The following is a 13,516-nucleotide window of genomic DNA, read 5'->3' as shown; positions in this document are numbered from 1 at the left end:
CTCTAACTCAGAGTTTTTGCCTAGCATAGACAGGAAAGGCCCTAGATGTCATCTCAGTGCAGTAATAGAAACAAAGAGCTTAAACATAGGGGCTTACTCTTTGTCCTTTAAACCAGTCATGCCAGTTTTGCTTGATTATTTTATATTTTTGTCTAACAATTTATATTCATTGCAACAAATTGTCATAAAAGGATCTAAATAATAGTTCACCTTTCACCTAAAGATAGTGATTACTTCATATTCTTATTTCTAGTCATGTTTCTGTTTATAGAAATTAGATTGTGTTTTACAAAGCTTAAACTATTTTCCCTTTCAAATTTAACATTAAAATTTTTTTCTTGACAGATTTTACTTTAGTTTACTATGAAGTGCTTTACTCTGGTTAAATGATTAAAATTATTATTTTACCTAGTAATTCATTGATGGACATTTAAAGATGCCTGTATTTGTTTTTTACTATGTAGAATACATTTGAGAGAGAAGAAAATTCATTTTTCTAATTGTCCTTAATTTGAGCACATTTTTTACATGTTAGATATAAAATGTTCTTTTGTGAGGCTGTATCATGGTTAGACTACTCTCCCTGAATTAGTTATTGATGATGGACATTAGAATATTTCCAAATTTTACAATTTAAAGAAGGCTATTTATTCATCTTTGTATACTTGGCCAGTTTTTAAAAATTCATCTTACTAACATATAATTTCAAGGTTGAGAGTAATGTTTTTACATTAAGTGGTTTCTTGGTTGCTTAGCCTTTATGTATTTTTATCTACTTTAATGAGTCTAGTATTAATTTCTGTATTTAATTCTGCAAGCTGGAAACATCTATTACATGAGAGGCACTCTACTAGATTCTAGAGAATTCAAAAGTGAAAAAGACACCATCCTTGCTGTAACAGGAATTTACAAATTTAAGTCAGTAGTGTAGCATAGTGGTGAGGAATTACTTTAAATTGTTTTATTCCTTGATCTTGCAGAAAGTCCTACAGTTGTATTCACTTATGTCATGTGTCTTTTTCCTAAACAGGAAAATAGTTCTGCTTGCAGGATGGGCGTTGTTCTTATTCCTTGCATACAAAGTTTCCAAAACAGACCGAGAATATCAGGAGTATAATCCTTATGAAGTATTAAATTTGGATCCTGTAAGTAGCATTCGTATGTAATATTAATTTAACAGTACCTTAAATATTAAAGGTCTATACTCTAAAAGAAACTAGACATTTCCAAAAGAAATCAGAATTTAGTCTGTTAACCTTTTTTTTTTTTTTTAAGATTTGTGTTTTTCATTTATGTGTTGTATGTGCACTCAGGGCAGAAGAAGCTGTCAGATTCCTTGGAGTTTGCAGGCGGTTTTAAGCTTCTTGATGTGGGTGCTGGGAACTGAACTCAGGACCTCAGGGAGGCCAGTACAAGATTTTATCTACCAAGCCTTCTCTTCAGTCCTGTCAGTTCACTTTTTTAAAAATAGGATCTTATTCATTATCATTTCAATATTAGTTGTTCTTTTGTTGATTGCTACTAGTATTAGTTTGTAACATAAAATTTTAAGATTACTTGATGATGAGAAGTGGCTATATTTTCAAAATACATTCATGTTGGTTGACACATGTAATATCTTAAGTTTGAGTTGGGGGTTCTTGTAAGAAACTATTGTCATTATCATTGAAATAGGTAATCCTTGAGTATGTTCTTTGGGGAGGTTTTGGCTGATAAACCTAGAACATTAGAACTGGAGTTAGTGAAGAGAGAATGAGGCTGGGAGAACTGTGTCCTGTAACAACTTAGTAGACACGGTGAACCTAGTGGTTGTGATTTTAAACTTCACTTTTCTTCAGAGGATGGCTTGAGTTTTAAGTTGATATAATACAAATTAAGGAGAATGTTCATCATCTAGTTTTCTGCTTTGTAGAAGAAAACTTTGGATATAATAGCTCTTCTATTTGATTGTTTTCTTTTTCTTTTAAACAGTTTTTAAGGTTTTATTTTTAATTGTGTGTGTATGTATGTATGTGTGAGTGTGGGTTTGTGTATGAGAATGCAGAGGCCATCAGAGGTGCTGGATCCCCTGAAGCTGCCTAAAGTTTGTTCATGCTGTGAACTAGACTTGTGCACCATTTCTAAGAGCAGTATGAGCTTTACCTCCCCACTCCAAGTTCTCTCTCCAGCCCAGTGTCTGTTTTTTTTTTTTCTTACTGTAATCATCATGGCTTTAAGAGTATAATAAAAAGATGTAGGGAAATAAAAATGATACAAAATTACTGGTAAAAAAGTGAGATTGAGGATCAATGCCAGTTCTTTTTAAAAATATTTACTTAATGTTAGGATACTGACAAGCAGATGAAATAAGATACTATTCAGAGTATAAAGGCAGCAGATCTTTGACTTAACTGCATTAGTTTACTCTTGATCACTTTTGGGTATTTAAAGCCAGTATGCTTTTTAAATGTGGAGTTATATGATTTCACCATCATTACCACCAATGACTAGTATAATGCATGCCATATAGTTAAGTGCTTGATAAAAATAACTATTGAACAAGAGAAGTTTATATAGCAGATGAAATCTGAGAGATAAAATATATAGGAGAAAATGTTATTTTCTTTTGTCAGAATTTTGAGTAGTTCTTGATTTAAGACAAAAATAGGGTTATTTCTTCTTGCCTTGTGTTCTTGTGCATTGACAAAGCCTTTTCTTTTAGGGAGCAACAGTAGCAGAGATTAAGAAACAATACCGCTTGTTGTCACTTAAATATCATCCAGATAAAGGAGGTGATGAAGTTATGTTTATGAGGATAGCAAAAGCTTATGCAGCGTAAGTATCATAGGGCCTGTTATCCTTTTTAAAGAAAGTAGTAAGTAAAGTGAATGTCATACACTTTTCTTGAATATTAACCAGGTATATGTGAACTTGATCTTTATGGACCTACTCAGCAGCTCTGAATTGGTAGTTTAATTAAACCACAAGTTATTCAGAGTGATTTTGCCAAGTTTAATTAAGTATGTCTTAGTTACTGTTTTTGGTGTGAAAAGATCCTATGACCAAGATTATAAAAGAGAGTGTTTAATTAGGGCCTTGCTTACAGTTTGAGGGGGCTCGTTCATGATCATCATGGCAGGGAGCATGGAGGCAGGCAGGCAGGCATAGTACTGGAGCAGTAGCTGGGAGCTTATATCCCATTTCAAGGGTTGAAATAGGGAGAACAAGATGGGGCCTGGAATGACCTTTGAAGCCTCAAAGCCCAGCCCAGTGACACACCCCCTCCAACAAGACCACCTCCTACTCCTTCAAACAGTCTACCAATTGGGAAACAAATATGTAGATACATGAGCCCATTGAGATTGTTCTCATTCAAACCACCAGTGTAGTAACTGTAACTGAGTTTTACTGAGCAGTTTTGTGAGCATCCTGAATAGAAGCTATATGTTTGAGTCTTATTTTCTCTTTGAGGCTTTTGTTAAAGTTAAACAGCTTCATTTCTCCTGTTTTGACAATGTGTTTCTCTATTTGAACTGTTTTTATTTTTGGTATTCTTACAGAATTTCATTATAATAGATTATTTCTAGTTACTTTATTGTTAGATACTCTATTTGTTGAGATGTAGATTTTTGTTTATTTACTTATTTATTTGTATGTATGTGTGTCATTGCAAATGTGTGGAGCTAGGCTTGGGAGCAAGTGCCTTTACCTGCTGAGCCATCTCATCAGCCTGAGTTAGAGATTTTTAAGGTGTCTGTCCACCTGCTCCCAAACCTTAAGAATCTTTTGAGAACTTTCTGATTATTCTCTTGTTGACCTAGATGTAGGCATAGGTAAAATATATTGTTATTGTTAGGAAACCTTGTGGGCTGAAGGTAGAGTTGAATAGACTACTTGCCAAGTGTATACAAGCCCTAGGGTTTGGTTTCCCAGAACTCAGAAAAAAAAATGTATTATTCACATATACATACTCAGACATGTACATATTTATTAACCAGCCTCCTTCCCACTCCTCGCACCTTCCCCCAAGAAACACATAGGGTCTCACTATGTATCCCTGGATCAGTATGTCCTTAAACTCAAAGATCCTCAGGGTTTTTTTGTTTGCTGGTTGGTTTGGTGTGTGTGTACATGTATACAGGGTGAGAGATACGGGTTTATATCCTTTTTTGCCAGCACCATTTAATGAAAAGACTTTTTTTCCCTCTAGTGTATGTTTTTGACACCTTTATCAAAACTTAGGCGTTCACAACTATGGATTTATCTCTGATTTCCTGTTTGTTCTGTTGATCTCCATGTCTGATTTTGTACCAGTATAATGCTGTCATTATCGCTGTGACTCTGTAATGTAGTGTTAAGTTAGGTAATAGAATGCTTCTAGCTGTGTTCTTTCTGACTAGAATTGGTTTGGCTATTTTGATCTTTTTTGTTTCCAAAGCACTATCAGGATTGTTAAAGAGTTGGGATTTTCATTTAGTGTTTTTTATGATGTATACTGGGATCTGAAATAGAATTATTTTAATTCTCTGTTTTCAGCTATTGGCCAGGTCTGGACTTACATTTTATTTAGGTGTTGAAAATCATTCCATCACTTTTATATTACCTGTCCTGAAAGTTCTTGTGCAGAAGGTATTTTCCTAGTTCTCCTTGTGCTTGGCTTAGAAGAGCCTTTTTTTTCACAACAGTGAAGTTTTACAGGTGATGTTTAACTCTTGAGAGCATAGTGCCACTGTTTTGGAATTAACTCCTATATTTTAAATTATTAATGTGCTCACTGGAGAAATTTTGGAAAATAGACTGTTAGGAAATAAATAAACGATATTTAAAATCGTACATTCTTAGTAAATAGCCTTTTTCATCTGATTTAATTGACTAAACTTGAACTAATCAGGAATTTGTATCAAGGTCTAGGAATTGATAGCATACACACATACACTCCTTTTCTGAGTTCCAAGAGACTGTTTTTTGATTCTTTGAATTAATTATTAATCCCTTTTTGGGGGGAGGGTATGTATATCTGTGTGGTACGTGTGTTCCCTCATGTGGGTACACATGCATGTAGAGGCAGAGGTTGGTGTTGGGTGTTTGCCTAGATCATTCTCCACCTTATTTACTGAGAAAGCCTCTTCAGTCCAAACAGTTAAATAGCCAGCTTGACTGGGTATAGCCTGTTTTCATCAACTGAGTGCTGGGTTATAGATGGGCCACTATACCTTTGTCAGATTTATATGGGTACTGGGGACTTTCCACTCTTCATGCTTGCACAGCAAGCACTTTACTGTGTGAGCCTCATTCCCAGTCTGGGTTAATGTCTTTTAAGCCGAGAGTTGCTTCCTTCCGATGGGGAGGGTGTGACGTTGGAGTGCTTACCACACTCTTCCTTTGAACCTAAGAGTTCAGTTTTCAGCACCCAGTTTGGGCAGCTCACAACTGCCTGTAACTCCAGTTCCTGGGACTTTGAAAGTCTCTGTGGGTACCTGCACTCTTGCACACACACACACACACACACACACACACACACACACACACACACACACACACACAAATGAATGTAAAAACAAAGGTATTGATTCTAATATAAATAAAAAGTAGAGAAAGGAAAAAAACAAAGGTATTGACTGGCTAATGAAGTTCTTACGTTTGAATACTTTTTTGGGGGCTATGACTTTCTAATTTTGATGCCTTGTTTTCTTCATGGTAGTTTAACAGATGAAGAGTCTCGGAAAAACTGGGAAGAATTTGGAAATCCAGATGGGCCTCAAGGTGCGGTGAATATAAAAATATTGGTAGTATTATATATTATGAAAATATTAACTAGAATAAGAGGAATACTGATTTTTCTGTTTATCGTGTGAAAAATTGAGCTTCTTTACTTTTAAAAATATTTTGTATGTATATATATGTTCACTTATATTTATGTTTGTGTCAACAGAGATCAGAAAGAGTGGGGGGCATCAGGTCTCCTAGAGCTGGAGTTATGGGGCCATTGCAGCCATCATGTGAGGCTGGGAACTGAACTTGAGTCCTGACAGAGCAACAAGCACTCTCTTTTATTTCAAATTTGTTTTATGTGTTTTGCTTATGTGTATGTAAGATAAGAAAGGGATGTTGGATCCCCTGAAATTGGAGTTATGGATGGTTGTGAGCCACTTTGTGGGTCCTAGGAACTGAACCCAGGTGCCCTGCAAGATCAACAAATGCTGTTAACTGATGAGCTAGCTGGGGTAGGAGAGTTGGTTCAAAGCCTAGACTCACAAGCAAAAAGACAGCAAGTGCTCTTAACCACTGAGCAGTCTTCCCAATCTCTCCTTTTACTTTTTACTTGATTTTTCTTTTTAAAGACTTCAGTTCTCAACAAAAATTGGACTTGGTACTGCTACTACTGCTTCTCCTCTCCTTCCCTCCTCCCTACCCCTTCTTTTTGGGGGATGACCAGGATGAGGGGGTTAGGCCTGCAAGGATTGGGAAGTGTGTGTGATTGGGGTATATTATGTGAAATTCCCAAATAATCAATAAAAATATGTTGGAATATAAAAGAAAGACTTCAGTTTGCAGCACTGTGTTGAGCAGCTCAAAACTGCCTGTAATTCTAGCTCCAGGGAGATCTGATCTTGGTCTCTGGGGGTGCTTGTACTCAACGTGTACATACCTATTCACAGATGCAAACACATACCTACAATACTTACAATTGAAAAATAGTAAGAACCGTTCTCCGTATGCATGGCACCTGTATGTATGTACATATATTCCTCCACATATGAACATGCATATGCATGTGCATAATATGAGCACATGCAAACATTTTTTCTTGGCTAGTTTGTTGCATTTTCATAGTGTTTATATGAAATTAAGACATGAAAGAATTTGGGTTTCCTAGGAAAAAGAAATGTATGTGTGAAAAGCTTCCCTATTGAGAACTATGAAGTTTCATATGTGCACTATTTTGTAGCATATATACATACATTTGTTTATTTTGAGGCAGGGTCTCACTGTATCATCCATGCTGACCTTCAACTTACAGTGATGCTCCTGCCTCAGTCTCTCAAAAGTTGTACATGCCTGGGTGTATGCTTTTAGATTTGTATAATAGAAATAAATATAATGTAATCTTCAAGTGTTTTGGGGAAATGGGGAGGGAATTTGAGATAAAGAGAAATAAAATGGAAGGCAGAGTCTTTGAAAAATGGTTTATTTTGTTTCAGCTACGAGCTTTGGAATTGCCTTGCCAGCTTGGATAGTTGACCAGAAAAACTCAATTCTGGTGAGTACATTTAAATAAGGCCTATTCTGGTGTTCTTGATATATATTTTTTTTCATATACTGTATTAAGGTGTAATTTAATGAAAGCTTCCAAAAGGAAACCCTTGCATGTTATTTAAGTTTTTACTGTGTTTTGAAAGCTACATGGCAAGAGAAAAGAATTGGTTCTCATTATTACACTGCTAGTTTAGGACAATGTATTTTAGGTTTTGTTGTTGTTGTTTAATTTTTTTTTTTAAAGACAGGGTTTCTCTATGCCCTGGCTGTCCTGAAACTCACTCTGTAGACCAGGCTGGCCTTGAACTCACAGATATCCACCTACCTCTGCCTCCTGAGTGCTGGGATTTAAGGCCTATGTCACCACCCTCCAGCAACAATGTATTCTAAATGTAAGTTTGAAACCTTCAAGTTTTACTGATTTATTTGGAAGTAATTTTGGGTAGTGTCCTACTTTTGGTTTGAGAACTATCAGATTTTATGATAGCCATATTTATCTAAGGTGAATGTATAATTTAACTTATTCATTTCACCTTTACTCAAGCGAAGGTACTTTATGTTAAATTGAAACATATACCTGTTCCATACTAGGAAGCAGTGGGACGTCAGACAGACCGTATCTGCTGCAGCCCTAAAACATCAGGAATTGTCTTCATACATTGTTTAAAATTGATGATTCTCTACTTGAGGTTTCCTGAAAGTAATGATCTAGGAGCTCTCTCTGTCTCTCTCTCTCTCTCTCTCTGTCTCTCTGTCTCTCTGTCTCTCTCTCTCTCTCTCTCTGTCTCTGTCTCTGTCTCTGTCTCTCTGTCTTGGGGTGTTGCTCAGGCCACAGGATGTATGTGGAGGTCAGAGGATAACTTGCTGGAGTTAGTTATCTCCTGTCATGTGGGTCCTGGGTCTGGAACTCAGGTAGTTAAGGCTTGATGGTAGGCCCTTTCATCTACTGAGCCTTCTTGCTGGTCTGAGACCCCCCTTTTTTAAACCTTAAAAGCCAAATACACACAGTTCAGCTATAGTTTGTTTTGAAAATGGTTATTTTGTGACATTAAAATTGGTAATCTTCTATATTATTGCTTATAAGTACATCTGTCATACTTAGGGTTACTGTGGGAATAATAGAGAGGGGAAAAATAGCTGACAGATTGTAGACGAAGCTGAAAATTCAATAGTTACTATCAAATAAAAGTAATGAAATGGCACATTTGTAGTTAGACACCAGAGTTAGTTTGTAAGGGCTTATAATTTATTTTACAGCACTAATATGAATATAGAAAGTGCTTGAGGGAAGGAAGGCATAATTTATAAAATTTTTGCAGTTACCTGTATTAGATCAGTAAATGGAAAATTAAAAGGTAAGATTTGTATAGCAGACTAAAGCTCTGGAGTTTGCATGTAACACTGTTAACCTGTATGACCAAGGACAAGCTCTATAATGTTTGCACTTCAGCGATGCTGTCCACAAAAAAACAAGTACCTTCAATAGCAGAATACTTTTAATAGTGGGTCCTCTTTGTAAGTCTGAACACTGTTTTAACTTACCAGACCAAGTTCTTTCTCTCTTGAATTCTAGGTTTTACTTGTGTATGGATTGGCGTTTATGGTTATACTTCCTGTTGTTGTGGTAAGTTCTACCACTTTTTATTAATTTTTTTGGGGGGGTAGTTGCTCCATAAGATTTTGATTATTAGAATTTAATCAATTCAACTCATGTTTTTAAAGATATTGTTGTTTTTTGAAACACTGTCTTAATTATCTAACTCTAGCTGGCCTGGAACTTGATAGGTAGTCCAGGTTGGCTTCATACATGTCTACCTCTATTTCCTGATTGCTGGGTTTAAAGGCACCACCATGCCCAGCATATTTTTACTTTTTGTTTTTATGTATATGCGTGTAGAGTATATGTACATGAGAGTAGGTGTATAAGAAGTCTAGAAGAGAGTATTGGATCCTCTGGAGCTGGAGTTGTTATGAGCTTGTTGATGTGGGTGCTGGGAACAGACCATGGGTTCTCTGTAAGAACAGTACATGGTTTTAACCACTAAGGTATATCCCTATCCCCTAGCTGCCTCATTTTAAAAAATAACTGTGTAGTACTATAATCCAGAGCTACCAGAAGGTTCGTAGTTTTCATTGTTCATTTCTTTGTGTTCTTTTTGATCCTGGAGTTTGTGTGGCTCCATGAATCCTGTTAATACATTTGTCTTGACCTCTTCATAGGATTGTTGTGTATGATCCAATCTTGTGAGAACATGAATGAAAATATGTTGTCAATAAATGTCTCTTATACTTACCATATGTTTATTAGAAAATTTTGTGTTAGAAACTACTTTAATTGCTTATAGCAATGGGTGGTTTTATTTTTGTTTATATTTTAAACAGTTTCTGCCTAAAACCTAAAGCATTTTAATCATGCCTGATGATTTGTGTTGGTGTCTAGGTGTCTGACAATGTAAGTCTTTGTTAAATAAATTATTTGAAATATGGAACAAGCCCAAGCATTTCATTGCTCTTAGAAAAGTTTTGAAAAATTCACAAAAAACATTGTGCTGCTTCAAGCTTGACACTTATCATTTTTCATGTTTCGTATCTTGTTCATTTTTATTTGTGTTTAGGGCTCTTGGTGGTATCGGTCAATACGCTATAGTGGAGACCAGATTCTAATACGTACAACACAGATTTATACATACTTTGTTTATAAAACTCGAAATATGGATATGAAACGTAAGTAAACCGAAGTAACTGCTGTTTGTTGCATTGCTTTCTGAGTCATTTATATATTGCTATATATTTCTTAACACTATAGTAGATTCCATTTTGTAGCTCATCAGAAACCAAGATGACCATTGCTAACTGGCTCCCTTTCAACCTCACATTCAGTGACTTTTTTTATGCAGCCTAGGCCCACCTGCCCAGGAGTGAGTGGTACCTCCTCCGAAAATGCCCCACAGACATGCCCCAGGCCAGTCTGATTAAGCATTTCCTCAGTTAATGTTTCCTCTTCCCAGATGACTAGTTGATATCATTAATGCAAATGTATAAAATCACCCAGTTTCTGCATAGCAAAGGCAACAATTACATGAGTAAGGAGATGGTCTACAAGATGGAGAAAATGTTTGGTAGCTAAACAACTGAGAGAGTATGAATTTCTAGAATGAATAAAGAATTAAAAAACCTGGTATGGTTGTATTCACCTGTAATCCAAATACTCAAAGAGGTAGGAGAATTGCCAAAAATTTGATGCCAGCCTGGTCTGCATAGTGAGTTCCAGGCCAGCCAGGGATTTCAGTGTTTTAAAAGGAAGGGGAATTCTATCTTACTCTAGTCAGACTTGCTGTTATTAAGAAAACAATTAACAAAAGCTGGCAAGGATGCAGTTGCTGGTGAAAATGTAAATTAGTTCATATGGTATACATGAAGATTACTCAAAATTCCTTAAATAAAATTATCATATGATGATCTATATCACTTCTGGAAATATACCAAAAGGAAGCTGAGTCAGATACTTCCACATCTGGGCTTACTGTGGCATTGTATACAATTACCAAGCTGTAAAATATGCCTAAGTGTCTGTCAATAAATGGATATGGAAGATGTAGTATATATAACAACCATCCTTTTTTTTTAAATTCAGCCATAAGGAAGAATGCACTTAGGGAAGTTTCATGGAAATTGATTGGAACAGGAGATAACTATATCATGTGAATTAATGAGACTAGAAACAAACACTCCATTTCTCTCAAGTAGAACCTAGGTTTTTTTATGTGTACATAAAAATCATAAATATTCATATATGCACACACCCTTATATACATATATGTCATGAAAGTTGAAGCAAGACTTTTTGGGAAAAGGAAGAATACTAGCTGGAAGAGGAGGGACAGATATGGTCAAAATACATGATATAATTGAACAGAAATGTCTGTGAACCCCTTCACTATGTATAGTGAATATAGGCTGTAGAAAAGCATGAGTATTACTTTCTGTTGTGTATATATATTACTCTTACCTTCAGTTGAAGTGTTTGTATAGAAACTTACTTCCTTATAATAATGGTGTGTTTTGTTTTGCCCATGGGATACTGATTTCTGAGAGTGTTACTTAGTTTCATATAATTCTGTCATAAAGCATTTTAACCTGGTGGACTTATTTATATTTTCTTCAGTTGTCTTTGGACAGTTACTTTTTCCTCCACATAAAATTATTTGAGCCTGGTGTGGTGGTGCATGATTTTAACCCCAGCACTTGAGAGCCCAGGGTAGGTAGGTCTTTGTGAGTTCCAGGTCAGACTGGTCTACATACTGAGTTCTAGCCAAAGTTACTTTTTTTTTTTTTTTTTTTTTTGAGGAGGGGATAGTAGTAGTTCACACATGTACTGTGCCTCTGTGTGTTGGGCACATCTGAAGAAACTAACATACAAGGAGAAATGTTGCCTAGGTCATTTAACCAGGCAGTCACAGAATTGGTCCCTCCTTTTCAGCATTTGTAGTCCCACCTTGTGTTTGTTATCACATGTGTTTTCCTCTGTACTAAAGGTAAGATTCATGGTTAGGGTGAAATTGATGATTGTAGTGTCAGTCCTTATAGAGCTTTTAGGATAATAATACATGTGGCAGGGAATCATGTGAATTTCCATAAAACTCTCCAAGGTTCCAGAATTTTTGTTTACTTGATATTCTGAGAGGTCATGGAATAAGGAGAATCTCTCACTCTTGGTAATTCGTTATTTCCAGCCTTACTTAAGTGAAGGGCACTCTTTTACATGCAACATTCTAACATCACATGAAGTATTAGCGCTCTCTAGCAGACTTCTATGGAACACATGCTTAGTATAGAAACATGCTGTTTTAAATGACCTTAATTTTTCCAGTCCCTTTGTGCTCTTAATTTGATGAGCACTTATATTCACTTGGGATAAGCAATGATTTTAAAAAGTACATTTTCTATTGTATTAGAGGAAGATACTAATTTACTTGTCAGTAGTGGAGGCCAGATGACTTTCAGCGTTGCATTGTGCATGATTAGAAAGGTGCTTTAGGGCTAAGGGAGGTTTCTCAGGAAGAGAAATTTAATTGATAAGCAAATGCTTATTTACCATTGTATTTGTTTTATTTTCATAGGTCTCATCATGGTTTTAGCTGGAGCTTCTGAATTTGATCCTCAATATAATAAAGATGCTACAAGCAGGCCAACAGATAATATTTTAATACCACAGGTTAGGCTGGTCTTACAAATTTATGGATGAGCAATAAAGTACAAAAGCAAATGATTCATGATATGTTTCTGATTATTTTGTTTACCTTAGCTAATCAGAGAAATTGGCAGCATAAATTTAAAGAAGAATGAGCCTCCACTTACCTGTCCATATAGCCTGAAGGCCAGAGTTCTTTTACTGTGTCATCTTGCTAGAATGAAAATACCTGAGACCCTGGAAGAAGGTATTTTGACTCTAATTTTTAAGAGTTTTAATGGCACCAAAGCAACAGATGTAAGTAGTATTGGTGATTCAGAGTTTAGATAATGATCTTTTATGTCCAAATAGTTGTTTATATTCCATTAAAAAAATCTATGTATATAATTACTTTACAAATAGTTTGGAAGTCTATATCAGCTGCTTTGGCAAATGTCAAGATCAGAATACTCTGTATAAAAATGTTTAATAATTTCAGGTTAGCAAAGGAATTTCCTAAATGGCTTTGCCTTTTGAGACAGTCTCAATTGTGTCTCTCAAGCTGTCCTTGAACTTGCTCTGTTGCTCAGGCTGGACTCAAGCTAGAGACCCTTCTTCTTCAGCCTCCTGTGAACTGAGGTTGTAGGTGTGCACCACCATGTCTGGTTCCTACTGATAATTTTTTTTTTTTTTTATGAGACAGGGGTTCTCTGTATTGTTTTGGAGGCTGTCAGTCCAGCCTGGCCTCGAACTCACAGAGATCCGCCTGCCTCTGCCTCCCGAGTGCTGGGATTAAAGGTGTGCGCCACCACTGCCCGGCCCTAGTGATAATTTGATTAAAGAGCTTGAAAGCTTTTAGAGGGACAAAAGTAGTTTTATAGCAAATATCTGACACTCTTAATACAATCTTATCCTCCCCCCATTTCTTAGTAGTAGCTACAGAGATGTAGGTTTGATTTTTACTTAAAGATTTATAAGTGTTTGAAATTCTGTTCTTTAAAACAAAGGCGGTGGTTGAGATGCAGATGTTTCCAGAGACATCATTGCTATGAATGTCATCTTTTAGCTGTAGTATTTCAGTTAAAATGTAAAAACTTGACATCCTTAAAA

At 35.9% G+C, this 13,516-nt stretch overlaps 1 protein-coding gene across 2 annotated transcripts in view; it reads left to right on the top strand.

Moving 5' to 3' along the window:
- Positions 1 to 13,516, top strand: part of Sec63 (SEC63 homolog, protein translocation regulator) — a 65,555-nt gene that overhangs the window by 25,792 nt on the left and 26,247 nt on the right. For both annotated transcript variants that reach the window (XM_040758166.1, XM_040758165.1), the window contains exons 3-10: positions 1,031 to 1,145; positions 2,702 to 2,814; positions 5,681 to 5,742; positions 7,182 to 7,240; positions 8,810 to 8,860; positions 9,852 to 9,960; positions 12,357 to 12,451; positions 12,542 to 12,674. In XM_040758166.1, coding sequence (XP_040614100.1) covers positions 1,031 to 1,145; positions 2,702 to 2,814; positions 5,681 to 5,742; positions 7,182 to 7,240; positions 8,810 to 8,860; positions 9,852 to 9,960; positions 12,357 to 12,451; positions 12,542 to 12,674 — 737 coding nt within the window. The remainder of the gene's footprint in view (positions 1 to 1,030; positions 1,146 to 2,701; positions 2,815 to 5,680; positions 5,743 to 7,181; positions 7,241 to 8,809; positions 8,861 to 9,851; positions 9,961 to 12,356; positions 12,452 to 12,541; positions 12,675 to 13,516) is intronic.

Source organism: Mesocricetus auratus, unplaced genomic scaffold, assembly GCF_017639785.1.
Source record: "Mesocricetus auratus isolate SY011 unplaced genomic scaffold, BCM_Maur_2.0 Super-Scaffold_100018, whole genome shotgun sequence".
NCBI classification, from domain to species: Eukaryota; Metazoa; Chordata; class Mammalia; order Rodentia; family Cricetidae; genus Mesocricetus; species Mesocricetus auratus.
This window is presented reverse-complemented; position numbering and strand designations above follow the sequence as displayed.